Here is a 27455-nt window from a genome sequence, read left to right as displayed (position 1 = left end):
GGTCCAATCGCCCCACAGACAGGGACCAGTGGCAGCGGCGAGGGGTGGGGCCGCCACCCAGCTCTCAAGTGCTGAGGGAGCTGGGCAGAGGGCCTGGCCCCAATCAATTGCCTCATAGGTGGGATGGTGGAGCAGATGAGGGGGCAGCGCCAGGCCAAGGCAGGGTGTGAGGCTGGGGGCAGCAGCTGGGACTGCAAGGCTGGGGGTGCGAGCTGGGGCCCGATCTCTGCAGGCCACCCCAAGGGACCCTACCTGTGCACGAATTCGTGCACTAGGCCTCTAGTCTATATATATAAAAAGCTAATATGCTAAGTGGCCCTCATCCCGTCCAACTGGTCGCTATGACATGCACTGACCACCAGGGGGCAGATGCTCAATGCAGGAGCTGCCATGACACACACTGGCCATTTACAGAGAAATGACAGCGCGGACCTAGCGCTGACAAAGCAACACTTGGCTTCCTCCAAGTGGGACACAGGCCCTGCCACCACCCTGGAGCAGCAGCCTACCAAATCACAGCCAACGCTGCCGTGGCGCAAAATGCGGCCCACAGCCCAGCCCAGCCCCAAAATGGCTGTGGGAACCGGGTAATGACGTCACATAGCAATGCCCAGCTTCCTCTCCTTAGCGACTAGCCTCCTTGCAGTTTCTTCAGCCCAGGAACTCGACTTGCTTTATAACCAGGTGGAAACATTTCACACTTTAACCAAATGTTTGTGAAGTGTTTTCCCACGCCTCATCTCAGTTGATCCTCACAGAAGTCCTGGAGTAGGTAGATAGACTTTGTAGAATCCTATTTTCTTTTCATTAGCTGGAAAATGGAGATTTAGAAAGCTTAGAGACTTGACCCGACTGAAAAGAAGTGAGAAATGGTGGACCTTGAAAATGACTTCAGGTTTTCTCACTGCACAGAATATAGTCAAACACTGCTGCAGTTAAATATTTAACCCTTTTTCTCCCTGTATGATCTACAATAATAATGTGCTTCGTGTTGATATTTACTGCTGTGTTGCTGACAATTACCTGAAAGAGAAGTTGGGGTGCTTCAGGGGGCTGGGAAAAGTTTAGCTACATCAGAAAGCAGGTCTAATTAAGCAAGTTTATATACATAAAAGGCTAAGTTGACTTGTGCATGCGCGATACATATAAAGCTCTTGCTGGCGCCAATTCCACGCATGTTTCGATCTGTCATTGTCGATCATGAATTTGGTTGACACTGCTGGGAACCAATTCCAGCATGTAATAATTACAAGAGTTTCATCAAAAGGTTGGTGAAGCTTGGGCGGCTCAACAAGGGTAAGCTACATATGTAGTTTACCTGTTGGAAATGGCTAAACGGTACTTCCCCCAAACCTGAATAGGATAATTGTCTGCTGCCAGACAGCTCAGGGCATTTTATTGCCTCCTGTTGGCCAAACACCTGAACAGCTGTAGGCTATTCCCCAAACTGACAATGCTTCTGTACCCTTTGATACCTTACCCTTTGAAGTGTATATTTCCACCTTCCCTTAGGATAAATCATGTGAATAAAAGCACAGGTCCTTGGTCAAGGAAGAGTCTTTAGCTCCCTTCAGCTGAAGCTCCTCTGACCCCCAATGCCTTTCAAAATTATCTTTCGTCTCCGGACTCCTTCTTAATCATCCGCAGCCCCTTTTTCCAGAATGCTGAATGCTTTGTAAGGCTGGGAAAAGAACTCCGGCAGACACTTCTATTATAGAGAAAGGGTGAATAGCTATATTAAAATATTTTCTTTCAATGTGCACAAATCTGTGCCCCGGGCCACTAGAGTGAGTATATAGAAGCCATTGAATTGTAGACTTTGAATGGGTGAACTGTATGGTATGTGAATTATATCTTAATAAAGCTGTTTTAAAAAAGAGATAGACAGACTAGACCAGTGGCAAACTGCGGCTTGTGAGCCACATGTGGCTCTTTGGCACCTTGAGTGTGATTCTTCCACAAAATACCACGTGCAGGCCTGCACATACAGTGCGACTGAAACTTCGTGGCCCATGTGCAGAAGTCGGTTTTCGGCTCTCAAAAGAAATTTCAATCGTACTGTTGATATTTGGCTCTGTTGACTAATGAGTTTGCCGACCACTGGACTAGACTATCAGAAAGAGCTCCCAATGGCCAAACTAGAATTACCTGAACAACAAATAACATACTGGATTATAACCCTTAACAGGAAGACCAGCAACACAATTGAAAAATGGATCTGAAAATACATTTGAACAAAGAGGATACATGAATGGGCTACCATCATTAACCTTTAGGAAAATGCAAATTAAAACCACAAGAAGCCTGGCAGACATGGCTCAGTGGTTGGGCGACAACCTATGAATCTGGAGGTCACCGTTCGATTTCTGGTCAGGGCACATGCCCAGGTTGGGGGCTTGATCCCCAGTGGAGGACTTGCAGGAGGCAGCCGATCAATGATTCTCTCTCTTCAATGATGTTTCTGTCTCTCTCCCTAAATAAAAATATATTAAAAAAACACAAGAAGATATCACCTCACACCCCCTTGAATAGGTATCATCAAAAAGGCAGAAAATAAGTGCTGACCAGGATGTGGAAATACTAGAACCCCCATATTGTGCTGGTGGGAACGTAAATGTTACAGCTACTCTGGGAAACAATTTGGCAGTTTGTTAAAAAGTTAAACACATATTTACCTATTATTCAGTAATTCAAAGTATGTATCCAATAATTGAAAACGTATGTGCACAAAAAAGACTTGTACATGAATGTTCATAGAATCATTATTCACAATAACCCCAAAGTGGAAACAAGCCAAATGTCCACCAGCTATTGAAGAGATAAACAAAATATGGTATATCTATGTACAATAGAAAACAATTTATCAACAAAAGGGAACAAAATACTGCTACAAAAAAATGATGAATCTTGAAAACACTGTTAAGTGAAAGAAGCCAGTTGTACAATTCTACTATCATATCATTCCATTGATATGAAATATCCAGAAATGGCAAATTTATAGTTAGAAACTGGATTTGTGGTCACCTAAGGCCAGGAAAGAGAGGTTTGGGGCTAAATGGGGATAGGATTCTTTTTGGAATGATATAAATGTTTTAATAGCTGATTGTGGTAATCTTTGAACAACTTTGTAAGTTTACTAAAAATCATTATACATGTACATTATACAGAGTTCAGAGTTACCATGAAATAAGTAGAAAAGGAAGTAATTATACCAAAATGCATTTTGCTTAAATCTAGATGGTAGGATTAGGGGCAATTTTTATTCTCAGTCCTTAACTCATTTCCCAAGTTTTAAGAGATGTGTTACTTTTTATTTATTTATTTTTAATTTTTTTAAAATATTTTTTTATTGATTTTTTACAGGGAGGAAGGAAGAGGGATAGAGAGTTAGAAACATCGATGAGAGAGAAACATCGATCAGCTGCCTCCTGCTGTACATGCCCTTGACCGGAATCGAACCTGGGACCCCTCAGTCTGCAGGCCGATGCTCTGTCCACGGAGCCAAACCAGTCAGGCGATGTGTTACTTTTTATAAGTCACACAAAGTTTGTTTAAAAGTTGAGTTGCATTACATAATTTTGCGAAATTATCCAACTGAAAATGTTTATTCTGAATAAGGAAGGTATTGTTTCACTTATTGTGGCATTTCTAAATGCCACATTTCTTTAAAATATGTAGTGTTTTTCAAAATGGATGTGCCGAGGGCATCTAATTAGTATGGCCTAAACAAGGAACTGTGGAAATAGCAACTGCTAAGTTCTATTTGCCACACCATATCAATTCATTCCACAGGCCTTGGGTTTAGCTGTTTCTGAATTTCTCCATACTTAAATAAGAGGAAATCACACTGATCAGTAGCAGATTTCCATCTAAGTTGAAGCATCTTCCTCAGAGTTTGTAATATGCTATATTTTCTTTTATTAGACCCTAAAACAGTTTGTTTCTTTGCTTCAAAATTTATTGGAATTCTACAATGATTCCGTTTTCTCATCTGAATGGAATGACAGCTGCCTCTGACTTACTGTGAGGACTAAATGAGATAAAGGTCATGTAAAGTGCTCCACAGAGTTCCCCTTTTCTTCCTCATCCTCCCCAGCATATGCTAGATATTCTTCCTGACACACTCTTCCCTATTGCAGTTCTACTATAACTGGACTTCAAGAAACCTGCCACCCACTATGTCTGTCTTTTTTTTCATCTATTCTCCTGCCCCTTGTTCCTCCATTTGTCTTTCTAAACCTCTCTTTTATGATTCAGCATACACTTTAGTAGCTTCCTCTGAGATTTTTACTTTTGTTAAATCTCTGGGTCACTCAAGAAATTTTTTTAAAAAATATTTTTATTTAAAAAAATATTTTTATTGATTTCAGAGAGGAAGGGAGAGGGAGTGAGAGATAGAAACATCAATGATGAGAGAGAATCATTGATCGGCTGCCTCCTGCATGCCCCGCACTGAGGATCAAGCCCACAACCTGGGCATGTGCCCCTGACTGAAATCAAACCCAGGACCGGCAAGAAATATTTCAACAACATTTTGGCCCTGGCCAGGTAGCACCATGGTTAGAGCATTGTCCCAATACACCAAAGTTGTGGGTTTACTCCCTGGTCAAGGCACATACAAGAATCAAACAATCAATGCATATATAAATGGAACAACAAATTGATGTTTCTCTTTCTCTCTCCCTCTCTCTCTCTCTCTCTCTCTCTCTCTCTCCATTCCTCTCTCTCCCTCTCTAAAAATATAAGTCCTGGCCCATGTGGCTCAGTTGGTTGGAGAATCTCTCATACACCAAAAGGCGGTGGGTTGCATACCCAGGTTGCCAGTTTGATCCCTGGTCCAGGCATGTGCAGGAGGCAACTGATCAATGTTTCTCTCTCATATCAATTCTCTCTCTCTCTCTCTCTCTCTCTCTCTCTCTCAAAATAAAAAAAGGTGCATTGTTTAATTAAAAAAGAAATATTTCAATATTTGGCATTAAACACATTTATATGTATGCTGCTTTTTTTTAAACTCAAATAATTTTTAAATAGCTAAAACACTTTAAAAAGTTAAATTCCAATCAAATTCTAAAGCTATCAGTTATGAAGAAAAATTAGAAAAACACTTTGAGAATAAGCCTTAACAGTCTGGTCTACCATTTTTCTAACAGTGTATCTGAAAAATTTCTCAAGCTTCATGTATCTCTCAGATCTTGATCTAAAGCCATTTTGGTAAATTTATTTAAAAGTCTCATTAAACTCTGGTTCAAAACACAATTAAGTCCAAATAAGTATGGTTATTTGTAACTTTAAACATAAAAAAAAAAAGCAGAGATAAGCTGGAAGTTTTACTGAAAAAGGTAGATATTATATTTTTGGAGATGTTCAAGTTATCAGACTTTCTATCCTAATTTAGGGAGGTGAATGGAAGAATTTGTAAGGTCTTTATAGCAACATGATTAAGGCAGGGGAAAAATATTTCAAAAACTGAGGATGAGGCGTTCTCCCTCCAGGGATCATGCCCATGTCATTCCCTTCCCCCTCTTTTTCCCCCACAGGCACAAATCCCATAACCTCTAAGGGACCCCGTGAGACTTATAACCGGGGGAGCAATGGGAAGCAGCTCCTCTGGGCTAATGCCCTGAACCCGCCCCCCAAACCCCCTCTCTGACTTCCCAGTGAACCAAGGCAGCCCAGCCTAGACTCTCCTGTTGCTTCTTCTATGCTAAGCCGTTCCTTGTTCCACTATCCTAAGTATATTTTTGTGCAGTCAATAAATTCTTGTTTGCTTTTCTGCAAAACAAACAAACAAACAAAACTGAGGATGAGCAATTTCTATACTATAAATAGACCATTACATTGTCTATTTGAAAGTACTTGTTTTATTTTTATTCATTAGCCATCTGTGCATGTGTGCGCGCGAAGTGGGCGATGGGAGGGTTGAGAATAGACTGTCCACCAGTCATTTGCCAGAAAGCTATCCACTACCAGATCCGTTGGTGGAGGGATATAAACTGCTAATGGCTGGCATTCAAATAAGCCTGTTGTTACCTCAACCTTCCAGTTTTTTAAAAATATCTTTTTATTGGTTTCAGAGAGGAAGGGAGGGGGAGAGAGAGAGAGAAACATCAGTGATGAGAGAGAACTATGGATCCGCTGCCTCCTACACGCCCCCCCACTGGGGATGGAGCCCGCAACCCCCGCATGTGCCCTTGGCCGGGAATCATAGGTCGAAGCTCAACCACTGAGCCACGCTGGCCGGGCTCCTTCCACTCTTTTGAGGAGAGAAGCTGCTTTTAGACTAGTAACTGGATTTAACCTTCCCATTACTACACACGATGGAGATACTATGTATCTTTCAAAATCAAAATAAAAATTTTCTTCTAAAATTATATTTTATTTATTTATTAATCCTTATCTGAGGACATGCTTAGAGAGAGGAAGGGATGGGGGGCGCGGGAAGGAAAAAGAGAGAGAGAGAGAAACATCAATGTAGAGAAAAATCAATGTAAGAGAGAAACATCAATCGATTGCCTTCTATACACACCCAGACGGGAATCGAACCCAAAACCCAGATATGTGCCCTGCCCAGGAATCGCACCGGCAACCTTTCAATTCACCAATGATGCTCCAATCAACCGAGTCACTTGGGCTATAGGCTCTTTTATTTGGTTGTAGTATCAGGTAATTTATTTTGAAATTTAAAATAGGGAACACAATTTTTACTTTGACATAATGTGGGCATGGGTTAGAAACAGCCCTGTGTGAGTAATTTTATTCTAAATTGTTCGGTTAAAATTAGCCACACAAATTAAATATTTGTGCTTAATGACTAAAAACCTTCATTGAATTTTTGGATTAAAATGACACACAATATCTTAGTTTTAAAGAAGCAACAGGGCCCAGAAATTTAGAAATCTGGCTGGGATTCTCCAGGACTTGATACTCTGATGTTACATTGCGTCAATAAGGAGGGACTCCAGAAGACAACTAGTATTACTATGTAATACTTCCCATTCTATAAAATGGTGGATCAAGTTTCATCCTCAAATTAGAAAAATACTTCAAACCAGAGGTCTGCATTCTGATAAATTTAACTTCTGTATTTCTCGACTTAGATTCTGTTTATTCTTTTTGGACATCTGATTTCCCCTAAAAACTGTGAAAGACATACAAAGATAAATTCTTCTTATACATTATCCCTCTTCTGAAGAGTAGTGAGTAATCTAGTAGCATTGCATTAGGATTTTTATAGAGTCAAGTACAATGTTATAGGTTTTAAATTCAAATCAAACTAATTTAGAATTCAAAGTAATTTAGAATTAAAATTTGATATGCTGATGGCTCCTATAGGTAAAACAAATAAGAAACAAACTTCTTTGGGGTGCAGAGGAATCTCACTTTACACAAAATACATCTCTGAGAAGTTGACTATAAATTAAAGTGCAACACTCAAATTACGGAAATTGTTTCTATAAAACAATCACTTCATAACTTATCTGCAATTAATAATTTGTTTCAACATTATAAAATCTTTTACCCTTAATGTTCATATTACCGGGGGGGAAATTAGTTACCATGTGATTCCCCCCACACCCCCCCAAAAAAACATACAAGAAAATAATACTATGAAACCAGAGCTATGTATTAAAGGTATTATTTAAGATATTCCTAATTAAAATGTGTCCTGAGTTAAAAATCAAGCACTATTAAAAGCCATAGCAATATTTTTGGCGCCTGAAGATACCTCTTAGACAATTATGGCTGCAATAACAAATTCTCTTTGCAGATCATCACTCTAAAAGGAGCAATGAAACCTAAAAATTACTGGTAAACCTCAATTTGGGAATCAGTTTACTAACCCAACAGGATATATCGTTTTTGTTAGTGACATGGCCACAGCTAACTCTTATTCAAGTGAGTAATTAATGCTCCCAATGTCTGATGGTGGCGTGAAAAATCTTCAGTGCTACAACCTAAAAGACATTATTCATTCTATAATACTAGTGGCCTGGTGCACGAAATTCATGCACATTAAAAGGAGATTAATTAGAGGAAATAATTTAATATTGCTATTTGCCCTTTCTCTTTAATAGAAGTGTCAGAGTTGAAAGAAAATTAGTAAAATTTTCCTCCTGTCAGAAAGTCAAGTCCCCGCCCACCCATATGCACCTCAAAATCACATGAGACCCAGACCCGGCTGGCCCCCGCCCCCATTGGGCTAGATCTAGACTTGGCCAGTCCCACCCTTGTCAAGCCCCGCCGGGCAGGGGGCGCAGCCTCAGGTCCCCCGGCCTGGCACCGGGAGGGGGGCAGAGCCTCAGGTCCCCCGTCAAGCCCCACCGGCAGGGAGGTGCAGCCTCAGGTCCCCCATCAAGCCCCGCTGGGTGGAGGTCCCCTGTCAAGCCCCGCCAGGCAGCAGGGCGCAGCCTCAGGTCCCCTGGCCCAGTGTTGAGGCGGGGGGTGCGGCCTGAGGTCTCCCGGCCTGAAGTCCCCTGTCAAGCCCCACCTTGTGGGGGGCACGGCCTGAGGTCCCCTGGCCTGGTGCCAAGGCCAGAGGCATAGCCTGAGGTCCCCTGTCAAGCCCAGCCAGGCAAGGGGACACAGCCTCAGGTCCCCTGGCCCGGTGCTGGGGCGGGGGGTGCGGTCTGAGGTCCCCCAGCCTGGTGCTGGAGTGGAGGGCGGGGCCTGAGTTCCACTGACCCAGCACTGGGGGTGCACCTTGAGGTCCTCTGTCAAGCCCCGCTGGGTGGGGGGTGCGGTCTGAGGTCCCCCGGCCTGGTGCTGGAGTGGAGGGTGCAGCCTGAGTTCCCCCGACCCAGCACTGGGGGTGCACCTTGAGGTCCCCTGTCAAGCCCTGCTGGGCGGGGGGCACGGCCTGAGGTCCCCTGTCAAGCCCAGCCAGGCAGAGGGGCGCAGACTCAGGTCTCCTGGCCCGGTGCTAGGGCGGGGGACGCAGCCTGAGGTCCCCCATCAAGCCCCACTGGGCGGGGGGTGCGGTCTGAGGTCCCCCAGCCTGGTTCCAGGGTGGGGGGGCATGGCCTGAAGTCCCCTGTCAAGCTCCACCTGGTGGGGGGCGCACCCTGAGGTCCCCCAGCCTGGCGCTGGAGCGGGGGAGCAGCCTGAGGTCCCCTAGCCCAGCACCAGGACGGGAATCGCACCTTGAGGTCCCCCATCAAGCCCCGCCGGGCAGGGGGCATGGCCTCAGGTCCCCTGTCAAACCCCATGGGGCGGGGGAAGGCGTAGCCTCAGGTCCCTGCTGATTGCTCGTTAAGGCTCCTTATGGGAACTTGGCTTCAGCTGTGGGTGCAGCCATATTTGTGACGGAGTGATGGTCAATTAGCATATTCCCTCTTTATTAGATAGGATGACTGGGGATATGACCCAATAAACCAACTCATGGAGAGAGATAAGAACAGTAGCAAACACTTACACAGTGCTTACTAAATAGCCAGGCGCTGTTTTAAACACTTTACCTATATTCATTTAATCCTCAGAATAGCTCTACTAGTTAGAGATTGTTTTTATCTTCACTTAACAGATGTGAAACTGAGTCACTTGCCAAAGGTCACTCAGAAAATGGTGAGGAAGGACCCAGTTCCTGCTGGCCCGGCTCTGGCCTTGGTGCTCTCACCACTGCTCTTTATCTCTAGGCTCGCTTTAAGACCCCAGTAATTCATTGATGGCTGTAATGACGTGGACGCACAATTTCATGCCCATTCACTACCGTAAACCTAGCTCTGAACCTCTATACAAAAGCATTTCCTGGGTAATATGGATACTTTGGCAGTTTCAATCTTGACCCCGGAGCATATGACAAAAGGTGCAATTTTAACAGATCATTTAATTTTAGTTGATCTCAACACGGAGCCTATAATGCCTCAGAAGTGGCTCAATCAGATAATGTGAACATTTAGAACAGTAAAGCCCATGCTACTACATTTACCACAGTGGGTTTAACATTGGCGATTAGACCTAAACTTCAAAATTCTTATGTCTGATTTGCTCTTTAGTGAGTTCAACTGCTCTCCCTTTCTAATTCCAATAAATAAAACATACCTGGCAAATGCTGTCCATGGCAAGGTTACCTACGCCTATCTGAATTTAGTATCATTCTCGTTCAGATCCGATGTCAGGGTAAATGCAGAGCCTTTCAGGTGGCCTGCTTGGCTGCCCTTTGCTAGGAGCCTTTTTGCTTTTCTCAGTTTCATGATAAAGTGTAGCAACATGTCACAGCTCCCACTGAAATTGTAAATGGGAGATTCAAGAGCCTGCCCGTCTGTTGGTCAGAGGACATTCATTCTTAAATTTACACTCATTTATATCACACAATATTTGAATAATGTCACAATTATTTTAGTAGTGGTCAACTAAAAATATTTCAGCAGCAGGGCTATAATAAAAGATTAAATAGCAGGCGATTAAAAAAATTTTTTTTAATATATTTTATTGATATTTTACAGAGAGGAAGGGAGAGGGATAGAGAGCTAGAAACATAGATGAGAGAGAAACATCGATCAGCCGCCTCCTGCACACCTCCCACTGGGGATGTGCCCGCAACCAAGGTACTTGCCCTTGACCGGAATCGAACCTGGGACCTTTCAGGCCGCAGGCCGATGCTCTATCCACTGAGCCAAACCGGTTTCGGCAATAGCAGGCGATTTAAACGCTAAAATGCTGAGAGTGTAGAGAGGCAGCAGGGTAGTTTCATGATCTCCCAGAATCCCCACACAGAAAACGGTGAGAATAGCTAGGACAGAAAAAAAAATTCTACAGGCAACATCTTTACCAAAAAACTAGGTGAAAAACATCCCCTGGAACTTTAGAACAGAGATTTTCAGGCAGGTGTGCTATAAGAATTTTAAAAACATGCTGCATCAGACTATTTAGTCAGGGGCACTGACCTCTTATCCCCTCATGGTCAAATAGAAATATGATAATAGCCGCCCGGTGTGAACAAATCAAAATTATATCTACTTTTTTTTTTGTCAGATCAGCAAAAAAAGTATTATGTGGTGCTGCAGAATTTCAGTAATTAGTTTGTGTGTCATGGGATAAAAGAGGAAGGTTGCTGCTCTAGAACACTACTGGGTAGGATCAAACGACCCTGAGCAACAGGAAGGGGCTGACCATAGCTGTGCTGACAGAGCCAAATTTAGAAAAAGTGAATTGTAAGGGTAAAAAGAGCCAAGGAGCCCAGAAATTACCACGTCATCATCCAAAGAAAGCTCTCCACCCTTGAAGTGAGAACCCCGTGAGTGACTCAAAGGCCACAGGAGGAACAGAGGAGGCCTGCCAGGGTCCCTTTTGCCAGTGAGTCCAACCCCCAACCTTGAAGGCCTGGAAACACCCAGCAGAACCTCCTTTACAGAAGGACAGACCTCGACTGGAGAGAAAATGTTGAGGGTAGAACACAATGTATGTGTTAAAACACAGCTAGCTAGCAGCTATGGCTGATGATAGTGGAACAGGGGATCAAACTACTAAAACTGGGACAGCTAGACATTAGGTGCCGCTTGGTGTGATACATTACAAAGTATACTGCATCCCCAATGCGGACGTATTCTTGCCATGAAACTTAAAAGGTGAATCAAACCTAGCCTTTACACCTAACTTCTAGTTTATAGAAAATATGGAGGGGAAAGAAATATGCTAATAACAAAAAATTGCACTCACCAAATGTGGGAAATTCTACAGGATAAATTAACCGTGTTTCTTCAAAAAATAAATAGCATGATGATGGGGCATGAGAAGGCAAATAAAAAAAGAACTAAAGTCATATCAGCTAAATAAAATATGTAGATTTGGTGGTGGTGGGGGGGGGGAATCCTGATTTGAAATAACCAACTTTTTAAAAATACACACAATTTTTTAGATAATTGAAGGCAATTGATTATGGACCAGGCATTAGACTGTATAAAGGAATTATTAATTTCATGATTGTGGTATTGTGGTATGTTTTAAAAAAAGAAAGGTCCTAATCTGTTGAAGATACTTAGGGAAGCATGAAGTATGAACCAATATTACATGATGCTTGGGATTTACTTTGAAACATTCCTGGGGCCTGCCGAGGGAGCGTGAGGCCGTGAATTCTGTTTCAAGGTATCTATGAGCTTGTTGAGTTGAAAATTTATGGACAAGAAGTTACCACTGAAATTAAATGGTGGCAAACATGTCCAAGGAATACTGCGAGGATTTTAACCCTTTTTGAATCTTGTGATAGATGAATGTGTGATAACGGCAAATAGTGGGCAACAGAATATTAGAATGGTGGTAATACAAAGAAATAGTATCATCATGTTAAAAGCCTTGGAATGAGTATAAACAAAGGCTGTGTTCAAAGAGAAATCAATCGCTTCCCCATGTCTCCTCTCCAAAGGGCCCGTTGTGCTATGATGTAAAAATGGGCCCCATGCAGTTTCATATCAAACTTTTGTTAAATACACTTGTGTCAGTCAAAAAAATCCTCATACAGAATGAATGGGATAGATGAAAGAAGAATGCCACATCTTGATAATTGTTGATAATGTAGATGTTTTTTGTTTCTGCATGACTGAAAATTTTCAAAATATGAAGTTTTAAAAAGTCTATATGCACAATTTAAAATATCAGATCACTATATTAAAAGCTTTAAGGTGTGGTTCGTGGTGGAGCATCAACCCAATAACCAGGAAGTCATGGTTTGATTCCCGGTCAGGCCACATGCCCGGTTGTGTTGCAGGCTCAATCCCAGTAGGGAATGTATAGGAGGCAGCCAATCAATGATTCTTTCTCATCATTAATGTTTCTATTTCTCTCTCCCTCTACCTTCCTCTCTCTGAAATCAATTAAAAAAATAAAATAAAACAAGGAGCAAAGGGCAATAAGAGTTATTTTAAAATGCTCCTAAAAATTCTTCAATCTTTTTATGTGTGGGTAATTGTCATGTACTTTAGGTTAGTCTGTAACAGAAAGACAAAACTAAAGGTTACTGTTGTTTAAAGAGAGCTATAATAATAAAAGCATAATATGCTAATTAGACCGGACAGCCGAATGACCTTCGGGGCATCATTCCGGACATCCTTCTGGACAACCTCCCGGATGAAGCTGTGGTGGCGGGGGCCAAGGCAGAGGTGGTTAGGGGTGATCAGGCAGGCAGGCGAGCAGTTAGGGGTAATCAGGCAGGCATGCAGAGTGGTTAGGGGTGATCAGGCAGGCAGGCGAGGGTTAGGGGAGATCAGGCAGGCAGGCTGAGTGGTTAGGGGCGATTAGGCAGGCAGGTGAGTGGTTAGGGGCGATCAGGCAGGCAGGCGAGTGGTTAGGGGTAATCAGGCAGATTGGTTAGGGGCAGGCAAGCAGGCGAGCGGTTAGGAGCCAGCGGTCCCAGATTGCGAGTGGGATGTCAGACTGCCGGTTTAGATCCCGAGGGCTCCCAGACTGCCAGAGGGTGCAGGTCGGGCCCGGGGGAGGTCCCTCAGCCGGGCCTGCACCCTCTCACAGTCTGGGAGCCCTCGGTGGATGTCCGACTGACAGCTTAGGCCCGCATCAGTTGGATATCCTTAGTGCTGCCGCGGAGGCAGGCTGCTGCGCTTGACAGCCGTCATCCCACCTTGTGGCTGAGCAGTGCTCCCCCTGTGGGAGCGCACTGACCACCAGGGGACAGCTCCTGCATTGAGTGTCTGCCTCCTGGTGGTCAGTGTGTGTCATAGTGACCGGTCGGTCTGCCGTTCAATTTGCATATTAATATTACCCTTTTATTATATAGGATTATTATATAGGATAAGTTTTTGTGAAGTTTTTGCCAAATTTAAAACATTTTCAAAAGAAAAAACTGTGACAGATTTCCCAGGCAAGGTGAATGTGTCTGATATCATTATTTTGAACATTTGCCCTTGCTGCTCCAACAGGACAAACCTAAGATTGTTAAATTATTACCTAGGAAAGTTTTGACCATTTCCCATTGTCACATTTTCCAGTCATTTGATTCTCATGTTTGTAGACCTAGTTGTTCACTTTTAAGCCAAAGTCCAGGAGGGACTCAGCTCCAGGCAATTCTTTATTTCCTTCAATTTTGACATCCCTGTGAGTTAGCTGTTATACAATATTATCACAGCCTACAGCTTTCTGACTCATACCCAGGGGACAATTCCGGAATGAACTTGGACTAAAATTTTATATAGCATGCTGAGTTTCCTAAAGGTTTTGGTGCCTATTTATCTATAATTTGTGAAGATCCTTTTCCTTTTCTTTACCACACAATGTATTATTTGAATACTTCAAGTGCCCTGCAATGTATTTCTATAATTTTCTTAGCCACAGGCAACTACTGTAATGAGAAGTAGATATCTGATCTTATTTGGCAGGTCAAACCATAGTGCCGGTCAAAGCTGACTCCTCCTTTTCTGTTCCATCTGCATTATACAGTTTGCTTCTTTGGTTTTTGAACACTTGCCAGATCTCAAAGATCTTCCTCTGTGCTCTAATATTCATTTGTTCTCTGTATTTATAAATGTAAACACTATGTAATTTCCTCAACTGACTGAATCACCTCAAAACTACCTAAAACGGATGTCAAAAGTACAAATGATGTGATCACTGTGTAAGATGTATAAATGTCTAATCATTATGTTGTACATCTGAAACTAACATATTGTATGTCAACAATTAAAAATAAAATTGCCCTGACCGGTTTGGCTCAGTGGATAGAGCGTCGGCCTGCGGACTGAAGGGTCCTGGGTTCGATTCCGGTCAAGGGCATGTACCTGGGTTGCGGGCACTTCCTCAGTGGGGGGCGTGCAGGAGGCAGCTGATTGATGTCTCTCTCATCGATGTTTCTAACTTTCTATCCCTCTCTCTTCCTCTCTATAAAAAATCAATAAAATACATATTTAAAAAAAAAATAAAAATAAAATTAAAAAAACCCCAAAATTAATGAAAAAGTGTATATAATTTGGGAACCAGAGATAGTAATATTGAGTCCGTTGATAGAATGGTAGGAGGAAGAGAAGGGAGACTTTATTTCTTGTTTCCAAATACACATACACACTCATTGATGTAAGAGTGGGAACCACTTCCATTTCTACTAAGGGACTATGGAAGTGACCCAGAACTCTTATCTCAGCCTTCTCTCCTCCCCTGGAGGTAAGAATGCTAGTCACAACTTTTTCAGATGATGCAAAAAGATGACTAAATTGTTTGTGAACCAGTTTGAGCTCTTTGTTAGAAGGATGTCAGGTACATAGTCAGCTGGATATTCAGGTAAATAATTACAGGGCATCATATAGTTCTCAAAGGCAGAGTTAAAACTCTTTGAGTATTAACTACTCTGAACTTATTTAAAAGCTTGGACTTCCTTAAGATACTTTTGCTGACATAATATTTATATAGGATATATAACAAGTACCTTTTTAAAATATATATATATTTTATTGATTTTTTATAGAGAGGAAGGGAGAGTGACAGAGAGCTAGAAACATCGATGAGAGAGAAACATCGATCAGCTGCCTCTTGCACACCTCCCACTGGGGATATGCCCGCAACCAAGGTACATGCCCTTGACCGGAATCGAACCTGGGACCCCTCAGTCCACAGGCCGACGCTTTATCCACTGAGCCAAACCAGTTAGGGCAGCGGTCGGCAAACCACGGCTTGTGAGCCACATGCGCCTCTTTGGCCCCTTGAGTGTGGCTCTTCCACAAAATACCACGGCCTGAGCGAGTCTATTTTGAAGAAATTATGTTAGAAGAAGTTTAAGTTTAAAAAATTTGGCTCTCAAAAGAAATTTCAATCGTTGTACTGTTGATATTTGGCTCTGTTGACTAATGAGTTTACCAACCACTGAGTTAGGGCAACAAGTACCTTTTTGATCAGATAGAATAAGCACACAAGTTTCTAAGATTAGCTAATGGAAAAGAAAAAAAGCACCCTGAAATTCTAAACTGATTAAAGATATAAATAGGCATTCGTAAAGATCATCAGTAGTACATTGAAACCAAGAGAATCAACGGGAGTTGAGGAGGGATGAACAGACTGTAGAAAGGAAAGAACAAATAGGAAGTTTCAAGGAAGAGACTGAAGAGAGGCAATGACTCAGCCACAGTGTAGGCAGGGAGTTCCAGTTAGGTGAGTTGTAGGTGACAATATGCCTGGGAAAGCTCATTACCTACAGCAGACAAGATTCTAGGAGCTCACTGCAGAGTGTCTTCAGGAGTCATAGACACAAAGCACAATGTCAATAGTATGAAAAATATTCTGTCAACGGAGAAAATCTTGGTGTCCTTTATGTTCAATATCCAGGGCAGTTCTGGTCATTGAACTGTAAGAGATTACTGGTAGTAAAAACTAATAAAAAATGATTGAAGGGGAGGAAAAATACTCATATTAGTTTAGTTTAAATTTAAGTTATTCATCAAACATTTATTGGGGATCTCACTTTCCTATACACTGGAGGTACATCTTTGAACAAGAGGGGCATGGGTCCTGCCCCTTTAGGAGACAATCCTGCAGATAAATGACTATGATGTGGGAAAATATGGCCAAGGCTTGCATTGACATTATTTAAAACACTAGCGGCCCAGTGCATGAATTCGTGCACGGGTGGGGTCCCTCAGCCGGGCTGGTAATTGGAGCCAATCGGCCTGAGGGACCGTGGGAGGTTGGCCAGCCGCAGGAGGTTGGTTGTGGGAGTGCACTGACCACCAGGGGGCAGCTCCTGTGTTGAGCATCTGCCCCCTGGTGGTCAGTGCGCATCATAGTGACTGTCGGAACGGTCGCTTAGGCTTTTATATATATAGATATTTAATGGTGGGGGATGGAGCAAAAAAGAAAAGAAAGAGAATTCATGGACATAGACAAGTGTGGTGATTGCGTGGGGATGAGGTGGGTGGATGTGGAAGAGGGCATAGAGGGGATAAGTGGTGATAGAAAAAATAAATATAAAACTATAAAGTGAATATAGCCCTGGCCAGTTTTGCTCAGTGGTTAGAGCATGGGCTTCTGGTCAAGGGCCAATACCTCGGTTGCAGGTTTCCCAGACCCAGTAGGGGCAAGTGTGGGAGGCAACCAATGGATGTTTCTCTCTCACATCGATGTTTCTTGCTCTCTCCCCCTCCTCCCATCCTTCCACTCTCTCTGGAAATCAAAGGAAAAAATATCATTGGGTGAGTATTAAAAAAATAATAATAAAGTGAATGTAGGATGGTCAATAGAAATTCTTCAAATAGGGAGCACAGTAGAAATTTTAAAAGAGACAGTTTTAAGACACATCTGGACAGATATTGAGGAAGGCAGGGTGGTTGGTGCTTGTCTAAAACTAGAATGGAACGTATGTGAGGGAAGAGATTACGTCCGCTTGGTTCACAGTGGTTCATCAGGGACTGGCAGAGTATCTGAAAAATAGTAGCCAATCGAGAACTTTTTAACAAATAAATGAGTAAAGCAAAGATTTTCAGCACCTGTTATGTGCAGGTGCTAGTGTGAGTTTCACTGATCAGCATATAGACAATTTAAATATTGTAATAATAGGAGAAAAGCATGAGAGACTATTAGGATGGGGTCTCTAAATAATTCAGAGATTTGGAAAGCTTCTTGGAGGAATTAATTCCTGAGCTGTTTTGAGGGAAGAAGGTAAGGAAAGACACTGGGGCACAGCATATGTTAAATTCCTTTGAAATGAAACACCTTTATGCATTTGAGGAACCCAAAACAGTGCCGTTTGGCTGGAGAGAATACGGTGCCATGATGGTGTGATGTTAGATTTGGTGACAGGAGCCTCTAGAACAGTGGTTCTCAACCTTTCTAATGCCGCGACCCTTTAATGCAGTTCCTCACATTGTGGTGACCCCAACCATAAAATTATTTTTGTTGCTACTTCATAAGTGTAATTTTGCTACTGTTATGAATCGTAATGCAAATAACTGTGTTTTCCGATGGTCTTAGGCGACCCTGCTAGCGGTTGTAGAGACTAAGACCATCGGAAAACACAGATATTTACATTATGATTCATTAACAGTAGCAAAATTAGTTATGAAGTAGCAACGAAAATAATTTTATGGTTGGGGGTCACCACAACATGAGGAACTGTATTAAAGGGTCGCGGCATTAGAAAGGTTGAGAACCACTGGTCTAGAATTTGAAGGACCTTTATATGCTATACTAAAATTTGTGTTTTATTCTAAATCTGGTGATCACTAAAAGATTTTAAATAGGGAATGACATGATCAGATCTGCCTTTTGAAGATTGCTCAGGCATCAGTGGCAGTGGGAAGTGAGGGAAGAATAGAGGTGGGGAGGTTTAACTAAGACATGAAGGTAATGGAATAGATATGAAAGATGTTACTGTGGAAGAGATTGGATATGGGGTTGAGTGAAAGAAAGGTATTGGAATGACTGCCAGGCCTCAGGTTTGGATGTAGTGCACTTAATGAAATAGATAATAGAAGAGGAACCGGTTTTTGGTTTTCTGAAAGTGAATGGGGAGGAAAATAACAATTATAAACCCAGTCTTTACTTGAGCTTGAGGTACCAGTGGGAAATATAACTGTGCAAGTTCTCCTTCTTTTGATACCAACATCATGGAGGTCAACCACACTCTCTCACAAATGTTTCTTGTGGTATACAGGTCTTGAAGCAGCATGGGATTTTGGAACTTTTATGTGCTATGAGGCCCCTTAAAAAGAAATGGGGGGAGGGCAGGGGTGCCTCATAAGCAGGTTGAATGTCACTATAAAATGGAGAAATAATCCTTAATACTGTAACCTAAGACCTCATTTCATATATAAATAAAATGGCAGCATGAGCAACAAGTCCAGTCTGCTTTCCATTCAACTATAATAACAGTAGAATAGATATGATAGAATAAGATGTATTACTTTATCTCTTTGAAATTATACCCTAAGTGTGAGCATTTGAGGTCTTGCTCCCCAGCATATGTTGTCAACTTGGCTCAAATAAACTCCTATAAATATTCAAAAAAAAGAAAGAAAGAAAAAGAAATTACACTCTGATTGACCCTATATATTCCATAGTAAAATTTTTCTTTGTAGAAGAAAAAAATTGCTATCAATTTTATATGCAATTTTCCTGCATAACTATAATTACTAAACCTCCTTTCCTTATTATGCTGTTAAGTATTATTTTTGTCCTATTTTTCAACTAAATGGTTATTAGCTATATTAACTTAGAAACTTACAGTTCAGTAAAGATGTTTCCTGGCAACCTCATCACATAAGAATACACACTATGGTTCTTAAAAGGTTTTACCTTGTCTCTTACGTGTATATTATACTCGCTCAAATAACATCTAATGACCCAAGAAAGCATCTTTAGCCATTCATCTAGGACTCTAAGTTGTATTCACGATTTATTTCCATCAAAAGATTCTGGTAGGAATGAAATACTGGTAAACTCATTCACTTCTAAAACAACAAATTGTTAGTCTCCTAAGTTATCTTTCTCCCTCTATCCACCAGCTAAGGATCTAAACTGATTCATTACCTCCCCATCTCTCACGAAAAACAAACAAACACTAAAAACATAAAAGAAAACAGTAGATCCTGTTCTACTCCCAAAACCCCAAACCGAACCCATCCTAGAATAAGAGGGAGGCAAAGTGGAACCAGCTACGATGGGCGCCCGCGAACACAGAATCGGGACCAAAGCCGGGCTCGGAGCGCTGACCGGGAATCACCGCAAGGACCTGGGCTGGTTGCAAAAAAAGAGACCGTCCCCACAGCCCCGGGAACTGACTGGTGCTAGAATCAGAGCGGAGCGAGTGACAGGCCGAGGCCCGCCACGCGGGAACGGCCCGCCCGAAGCACGCCAGGAATGCGAAAGAAACGCCAGGAATCCGGACTGCGGTGGCCGGGGCGACCAGCAAGGTTAAACAGCTCCAAGGCAGGCTCGCCGCGGAGGCCTCGGTGGAGAGCGGCGCGTGGGTCTGGCCGAGCGAGAGAAACATCGCTGGGAAGCCGGGGACGCGCTCGCTCACTAAAGTCGGAGTCCGTAGCCCTCCGAGCGGTCCCGGCCCCAGGACGCCCGGAGCCAGAGCGAGTCGGGGGCGGGCGTGGGGGCGGGGCCGGCTCCTTCTCCGCCCCCAACGGCGAAGCCGGCCGGACCGCGCCCTCAATGCGCCTGCGTGGGGTGAGGCCGGACTCTATTTGGCCGCCAGGAGTGCGACGGCGGCGGCGTTCTCTACCCGGCATGCAGCGCGGGGGGCGGCCCTACCTCCATCTCCTTCCCAAACCTGCCCCTCCCTTTCTCGCCGCGGCCCCCCTTTCCCTAAAGTGAGTGAGTGAGACGGGCAGATGGAGGAGGGACTGTAATGGCGGCGGCCGGCAGCTCCCTGCTCTGACCCACGGCAGGCATACAGCAACCATCCCCTCCCCGTCCCGCTCTCAGCCGGCCTCCGCCCGGCCGCCCGCGCGGGGCCCCCCGCCCCGGCCCTTTCCCCAACTATCGGCGTCTCGCCTTGCGCCCCGGCCGGGGCCCCACACACAACGGACGAGCTCGCGGGAGGCGGTGGAGGCGGCCCGGGGATGGCGGCCCCTCCACGGCAGCAGCAGGGACCTGGGGGGAACATGAGCCTTTCGCCGGGGGGCAATGGCGCGGCGGGCAGCGGAGGTCCTCCCGCCGCCGAGGGCGCGGGTCCTGCCGCAGGCCCCGAGCTGTCCCGGCCGCAGCAGTACACCATCCCGGGGATCCTGCACTACATCCAGCACGAGTGGGCTCGGTTCGAGATGGAGCGGGCGCACTGGGAGGTGGAGCGGGCCGAGCTGCAGGTACCTGGCCGGGGTCGGTGTGCGGGACGGCTGCGGCGGCGGGGCTCCCGGTGGGGGTGGGAACGGGACTTCCCTCTGAGGGAGCCCGCGGCCTGGGGAAGACCAGAGGGACCTACCTGTGCGGCCCGGGAGGCGTCGGTCCTGGCCACGGATCTTCCGAGAGTCCTCCTCCCCCTTTCCCGCAGAAGCTTGTTTCCCCAGCCCTCGCTAGCGGCGCGGTGCGGGCTTCCTTGGGGCAGCCATTTTGGCTTTTACTATGGCGTCTGCGGGGGCTCCTGGAGGCGGCCTGCCGGGTTCCCGGGCTGGGGGGCTGAGCGCCTCTCTGGGGGAGAGTCCGGCGCGGGCTGCTGAGCACTGAACTTGCTCTCGTGTGTGCCCCTTGAGATGCAGAACCCGAGGAGAGGGACTGGGACGGGCATTTTACCACCTTTTCCTGGATCACCCCCCTTTCCGATTTGGCACGTCTGGCTCCCTCCCATGAAGTTGGTACCTACTTGCCCCTTGACAACCATGCTTCTTTCCAGGGCTGCTATTAAGCACAATGGCTTGTCGCTGACCTGTGAAGTTTTCATTTCCTACCGCCAACTTTAAGTGCCTTCTTACCTAGGGTGCTGGCTTAATGCACTTAGATTCATTCCCCTTCAGTTCTTCCTTAGTTTAGGGACTGACTCATCAAGCCTTTTCCATACAGGCATATCTTGGAGATATTGCGAGTTCGGTTCCAGACCACTGCATTTAAGCAAGTGGCAATGTTTTTGCTGGTGGAGGGTCTTGCTTTCAGTTTGTAAAAAACCGCACATAATCTGAAGAAATAAAGCGAAGCGCAATAAAACGAGGTATGCCTGTACTGAATTTTTTTAGGGTACCCTTCATCAGGTCTCCCCCTCCTCCATCCTCCTCTTTACCTGTAAAAACCAAACTAGATTATCTGTGTTGTGTTTGTGAAACGACTGAGAAAAATAATATTAGCTGGGAGTAAAATGTTTTTATCTCAGTTTACTAACTCACAGAGGTGAAGCAAATTTATCCTCAGGCCCTTCATAATTAAGATGAAACTTTGATGGGCTGGTTTACCTATCTTGGAATATGTTGGTAATTTAAGGGCTCGTGTCTTGGATTTCAGAATGGTTACATATTGTTAAAAGGATTGTTCAACATTTGGGGGTACTTGTGTTTATTTTTAAATCATTTCCATGTCAAAAATAGGCTTAGGAGGGCGAAAAAAAGCATCTATCTAAATAGTGTTGCACCTGTTCTTCAGATTGGTATGTATATACTAATATATTTAGAATGTCAGCAGTATTATTCACTGATATATATGCCTACGGTGAATAGTCAAGAAAATGTGTTTAAAGGAGGAGTGTTGGATTAACTTAGGGTGTCCTCAAAGAAATATATATGGGTATCCATATATATTCGGTTTGATTTTGAACTAGTAAACTTTTATTTGACTCTACAGAGTGGGTAAAGGGTAAGAGTAGTTATATATTTGGACACTTACCAAGTTTTGAAAAAGTTAATTATAAATTAACACCTGTTAGTAAATTCAGTGTTTTAGGATTGCGCTTTGATATATTATAGCACTTTCAAAAAGTTTGTCAACATTGTCTATTTTTTAAAACTTCTATATGTATAGTCTGCTTTAAAATACCTAGGATTTATAAGAATTCTGCTGATATACAACTTTCTACCACACCAGGTTGCAAACTTAATATTATGTGTGAGTGAAGATAGTGAGGCATTTATTTTAAAAAATTGCATTAGCAAATGCATTGAAGTTTGGGCTCACTAAAGACTTCACCAGTCCGAAATAGTGTTTATGAACTTTGTACTGTTGCACAAAAGCTTGGATTCTACCACTTTTCAACTTAGCAATTGCATTACTCATTTATAAGCTTCAGTAATTTAAGTACATACATTAGTGAGGTCTATGTTGTCTTCCCTAGTCCTTGCTTACTCATCTAGTTTTTTCCTTGACAGTAACAGAAACGTCTTGAAAGGAAGATTCCTTTTACTTGCTTGTTTGCTTTCTGTTGATCTTGGCATATTAGTTCTGATATAGCCATTCTAAGTGCTGCTTTTTGTTTGTTTGCTTGCTTGATTGCTTGCTTATTTTGAAGTTCTACAGGGTTTCTAGGCTCTTAATTTTTTCCAGGGATTTTCATTATTTCATACTGAGTTTTTTGAAATAAAATGTTCATGATTGTGTTCATATGCTTTTATTCTATACATTTCTCTAAAATGTTTTATTGGGTTACTTAGTTAATAGGGTTTCAGGTTTGCTTCCTCAATGTTGAATTTGCTTTAAGTATGTTCAGTCTTTAGTAAAATTGTGCACATTTTAAAATGTATGTGTTGAATAAAAATTTATTGGGAGGGTTTAAGTGACGAATCAGTGGATTTCAACTGTAAACTTTTAAGAAAGATAACAAATAAGACAGCCTACATATTGTATATAGTCTTGGGTATACTGTTCATTTATACATATGAAACTGTTCAATAATTAATATGAAGAGGCAAAGATATACCTAATTTTAATGTAAAATTTTAATATGGAACCATGTCCTCCTTGACTTTGAAAGATTTTAAATTGGAATTTTGCAGTATGTTTTTTTCCATTCTAAAAGGAATTTGGGGTAAAGCCCTGTTTTAGAAACTTGGAACTAACCAAAGGTTCATGTCTCAAAGCTCTTTTTATCTTTGTATGGGTGCCTTACCTTGTATTAAAATATTTGTTAGTAAGGCTCTAGGACAGTGAATTCTGAACAAAAATGCCAGTCAGAATCACTTGTAAAACTTAAAAAAAAAGAAAAAAAAGGCAGGCTTCTGCCTCATCCTCCAGAGATTTGGCCTAGAACTTGGAAAAAAGGGACTTTATAGGATTTTGGCAATTCATGTTATCCTATATAATAAAAGCCTAATATGCTAAGTGTCCAATCAACCGGTCGGCTGTTCAACCAATCAAAGCGTAGTATGCTAATGATATGCTAAGGCCATTCAGCCTCTTCCTATGACATGCACTGACCACCAGGAGGCAGACAGTCGACCGGTGGACCAGTCGCTATGACGTGCACTGACCATCAGGGTGCAGATGCTCCGACCAGTAGGTTAGCTTGCTGCTGGGGTCTGGCCAGTCAGGACTGAGGAAGACGGGCCGGACATGCCCTGGAGCCCCCGCTTGCAGTCCCTCTCCAGCTGGCCTACCTCCTCTGTCCCTCCCCGGCCCCGATTGTGCACCAGTGGGGTCCCTTGGCCTGGCCTGCTCCCTCTCGCAATCCGGGACCCCTCAGGAGATGACGGAGAGCTGATTTCGGCCCAATCCCACAGGGCAGGCCCAGGGACCACAATGGTGCACAAATTCGTGCAATAGGCCTTTAGTATAAAAATACTAGGTGTAGCAGTTAATAATGCAGATTTTTTCAATAGATGGAGTTACACATATGTTTATATATATGCAATTTGATATGTATGCTATTTTGTTGTATTGACAACAAGCTTCAAAACTTCATATGTCAAATTTGCTGAAGGTGTTAACATCATAGATATTTTTACGCTTCAAAATGTCAAATTTCGTGCCAAAAACATTTGCAGGAAGTTTTAATTCATTATTTTGAAGAAAAAGTTATTGTATACTTTGGGAAGCTTATGGTGAACGTGCTCCATCTCAAGATACTTGTGAATGCTGGTTTAAACCCTTTAAAAGTGATGATTTCAATGTGAAAGACAAAGAATGTCCAGGTCAACTGAAAAAGTTTGAAGACCAACTATTACAAGCATTATTGGATGAAGATGCGTGTCAAACTCAAAAACAACTTGCAGGAAGATTAAAAGTTGCTCAGCAAACAATTTCAGATCGTTTACAATCAATGGGAAAGATTTTAAAGGAAGGAAAATGGGTGCCACATCAACTGAACGAAAGACAAATGGAAAACCGCAAAGTCATCAGTAAAATGTTGCTTCAACGGCATGAAAGAAAGTCTTTTTTACATCGAATTGTGACTGGTGATGAAAAGTGGATTTATTTTGAGAATCCCAAATGCACAAAATCATGGGTTGATCCAGGTCAACCAGCAACATTGACTGCAAGGCCAAATCGCTTTGGAAAGAAGACAATGCTCTTCGTTTGGTGGGATCAGGAAGGTCTGGTGTATGATGAGCTTCTAAAACCAGGTGAAACCATTAATACTGATCGCTACCTACAACAAATAATCAGTTTGAACCACAGTTTGATCATGAAACCACCAGAATGTGCCAGAAGACACGGCAAAGTAATTTTGCTTCATGATGTCGCACCATCACACACTTCAAAACCAGTTAAAGACATGTTTAAAGATCTTGCCTGGGAAGTATTAACCCAACTGCTGTATTCACCAGACCTTGCTCCTTCAGATTACCACTTGTTCCGATCGATGGCGCACACACTTTCTGAGCAGCACTTCAAAACATAGGAAGAAGTGGAAAATTGGGTCTCTGAATGGTTTGCCTCAAAACAAGAAAAGTTCTATTGGTACGGTATCCACAAATTACCTGAAAGATGGGGGAAATGTGTAGCTAGCGATGGACATCAGTTTGAATAAAGCACTTTCGATGTTTCTCTTGAAATTATCTAATGTTTTCTTAAATTACAAAATCTGCATTATTAACCAGTACACCTAGTAATAACTGCCCTTTAATCAGCATTACAACCTTATGCATGTACCATTCCTGTTTTACAGATGAGAAAAATTTAGGTTAAATAACTGCCAAGGTCACCCAGCTATAAAGTGTTGCAGTTGACACTTGAACCCAGGTTTGTCTGAATTCACAGCCTATGTTCTTGTGACCACTCTTGTAACCACTGTGTTATATGGTCATCTTAGCATTTTTCATAGAAATGGAGTCTGTCCTGTAATTCTTTGTCTTCCATCATGTGGCATCACTTACTTCAGTACATCTCAAGAAAATTCTTTTGAGCCCCCATGGTGTATCAAGTGTAGTTCATGTATATTGCAAACATGTCCTTATATTTTTTCTATAGTTAGTATGTAATAAAAAATTAACTTATGGAATATATAAATACTGTTTGTCAACTATAAAAATATGCCATAGATAATACACAGAAAATATAGTCCAGGAATTTGTATTCTAAAACTGCTAATTCTTCAGCAAGTATAAAAGTTTTAATTAGTGTTCGTGTTTGCACACACTGGCATATAGACTTGTCATTACACTACAGATATTGCTACCTAACAATTTTACCCTGTCGGGCATATTTTGCTCACATGTAACTTGATTTCTTCTCCTTTTTAAAAATTTCTTCATTTTTAATTAAAGGGAAAGAATTTTGTTTCCCCTGCACTCTTCCCTTTATTGTCAGCATTTTCTTAACGGTAGTCAAGAATGATGATTTGGAAGTTCCGGTGCCTTTTCTATTACAGCATTTTAATGATTCTGCTATGAAATACTGTTATGTAGTTTCCTATTTCAAATGATGGTGATAACAGAGTAAAAAATATTTTACTCGATAGGATTAAGAGTCTGCAGCCTTATGTCATTCTCCCTGTTTCTTTTTGAAAGCCTTGGAAACCAAAAGTCTAGAGTAGCGATTTTTAGCTGATGTACCTCAAGAATTTTTAAAACATGAAATACCATGCCCGGCAGGTGTGGCTTAGTGGTTGAGTGTCATTTGATGAACCAGGACAGGGGTCCTCAAACTGCGGCCCGCCGAGGACATTTATCCGGCCCGTCGGGTGCCGCTGCTTAGCAGCCGACTCGTCCCGGGCCCGCAGTGCGCATAGGAATTTGTTCATAGTTGTTTTTTTAAACTATAGTCCGGCCCTCCAACGGTCTGAGGGACAGTGAACTGGCCCCCTGTTTAAAAAGTTTGAGGACCCCTGAACCAGGAGGTCATGGTTCGATTCCCGGTCAGGGCACATGCCCAAGTTGTACGCTTGATCCTCCAGTAGGGAGCATGCAGGAGGCAGATGATCAGTGACTCTCTCTCATCATTGATGTTTCTATCTCCCTCTGAAATCAATAAAACATGCAATACCTGACTACTTAGTCAGGGGTAACTGACCTCTTTTCCCTTAGATTGTCAAGTGGAAAAAATGACAATAGCCAATACAACAATAGCTGTTGGGTGTGAATGAATCAAAATTATACCTATTTTGCCTTGGCCAGTGTGGCTCACTGGTTAGAGTGTCGGCCCATGAACCAAAAGGTCTTGGGTTTGATTCCTGTTCAAGGGAACGCACCTGGGTTGCAGGTTTGATCCCCGTCCCTGATTGGGGTGTATGCTGGAGGCAACCAATCGATGTGTCTCTCTTACATTGATGTTTCTGTCTTACTCTCTCCACCTCCCTCCTTCCACTTCCTGCCTTCCTTCTACTCACTCTAAAATATATCCTCAGGTGAGAATAACAACAACAAAATTATACCTATTTTTTCTTTCTGGATCAGCAAAAAAACATTTTTTTGATGTGCCACAGAATTTTAGTAATTTATGTGTGCCATGAGATGAAAAAGGTTGAAAATTGCTGGTCTAGGGATCACTAACCTAGAATTTTTTTCTCCATTTACCCCTTACCCCTGCTTTATAGTTTGCCTTGTTGCTCCGTACTCATTCCTTAATACCCACTTAAGCACCTTGTAGAATGCTGTTTTTTTTCTCCTATTGATGATTGACTTTCAAATTGCCAAATCCTTTGGCTTTCTTACAGACTCTATCTACCTAACCAG

At 42.9% G+C, this 27455-nt stretch overlaps 2 protein-coding genes and 1 pseudogene across 6 annotated transcripts in view; 2 read left to right on the top strand and 1 right to left on the bottom strand.

Annotated features, from left to right (window-relative positions):
* AP4S1 (adaptor related protein complex 4 subunit sigma 1) overlaps nucleotides 1–21005 on the bottom strand; it is a 68619-nt gene extending 47614 nt beyond the window's left edge. For 3 of the 4 annotated variants that reach the window (XM_080643118.1, XM_080643117.1, XM_080643119.1), the window contains exon 1: nucleotides 20852–21002. The gene's annotated coding sequence lies outside the window, so the exon portion shown is untranslated. Of the gene's footprint in view, nucleotides 1–20851 lie in introns of all 4 variants that reach the window. The other variant, XM_080643120.1, reaches the window with a different exon arrangement.
* LOC308246268 (small nuclear ribonucleoprotein G-like) lies at nucleotides 12112–12297 on the top strand (annotated as a pseudogene). The gene has a single exon. The product of its transcript is annotated as a small nuclear ribonucleoprotein G-like (transcript).
* STRN3 (striatin 3) overlaps nucleotides 20168–27455 on the top strand; it is a 122454-nt gene continuing 115166 nt past the window's right edge. The window contains exon 1 of the mRNA XM_080643104.1: nucleotides 20168–20735. Coding sequence (XP_080499230.1) covers nucleotides 20493–20735 — 243 coding nt within the window. The 5' untranslated portion in view covers nucleotides 20168–20492. The remainder of the gene's footprint in view (nucleotides 20736–27455) is intronic.

Source organism: Plecotus auritus (genome assembly GCF_963455305.1).
Source record: "Plecotus auritus genome assembly, chromosome: 1".
Lineage (NCBI taxonomy): Eukaryota > Metazoa > Chordata > Mammalia > Chiroptera > Vespertilionidae > Plecotus > Plecotus auritus.
This window is presented reverse-complemented; position numbering and strand designations above follow the sequence as displayed.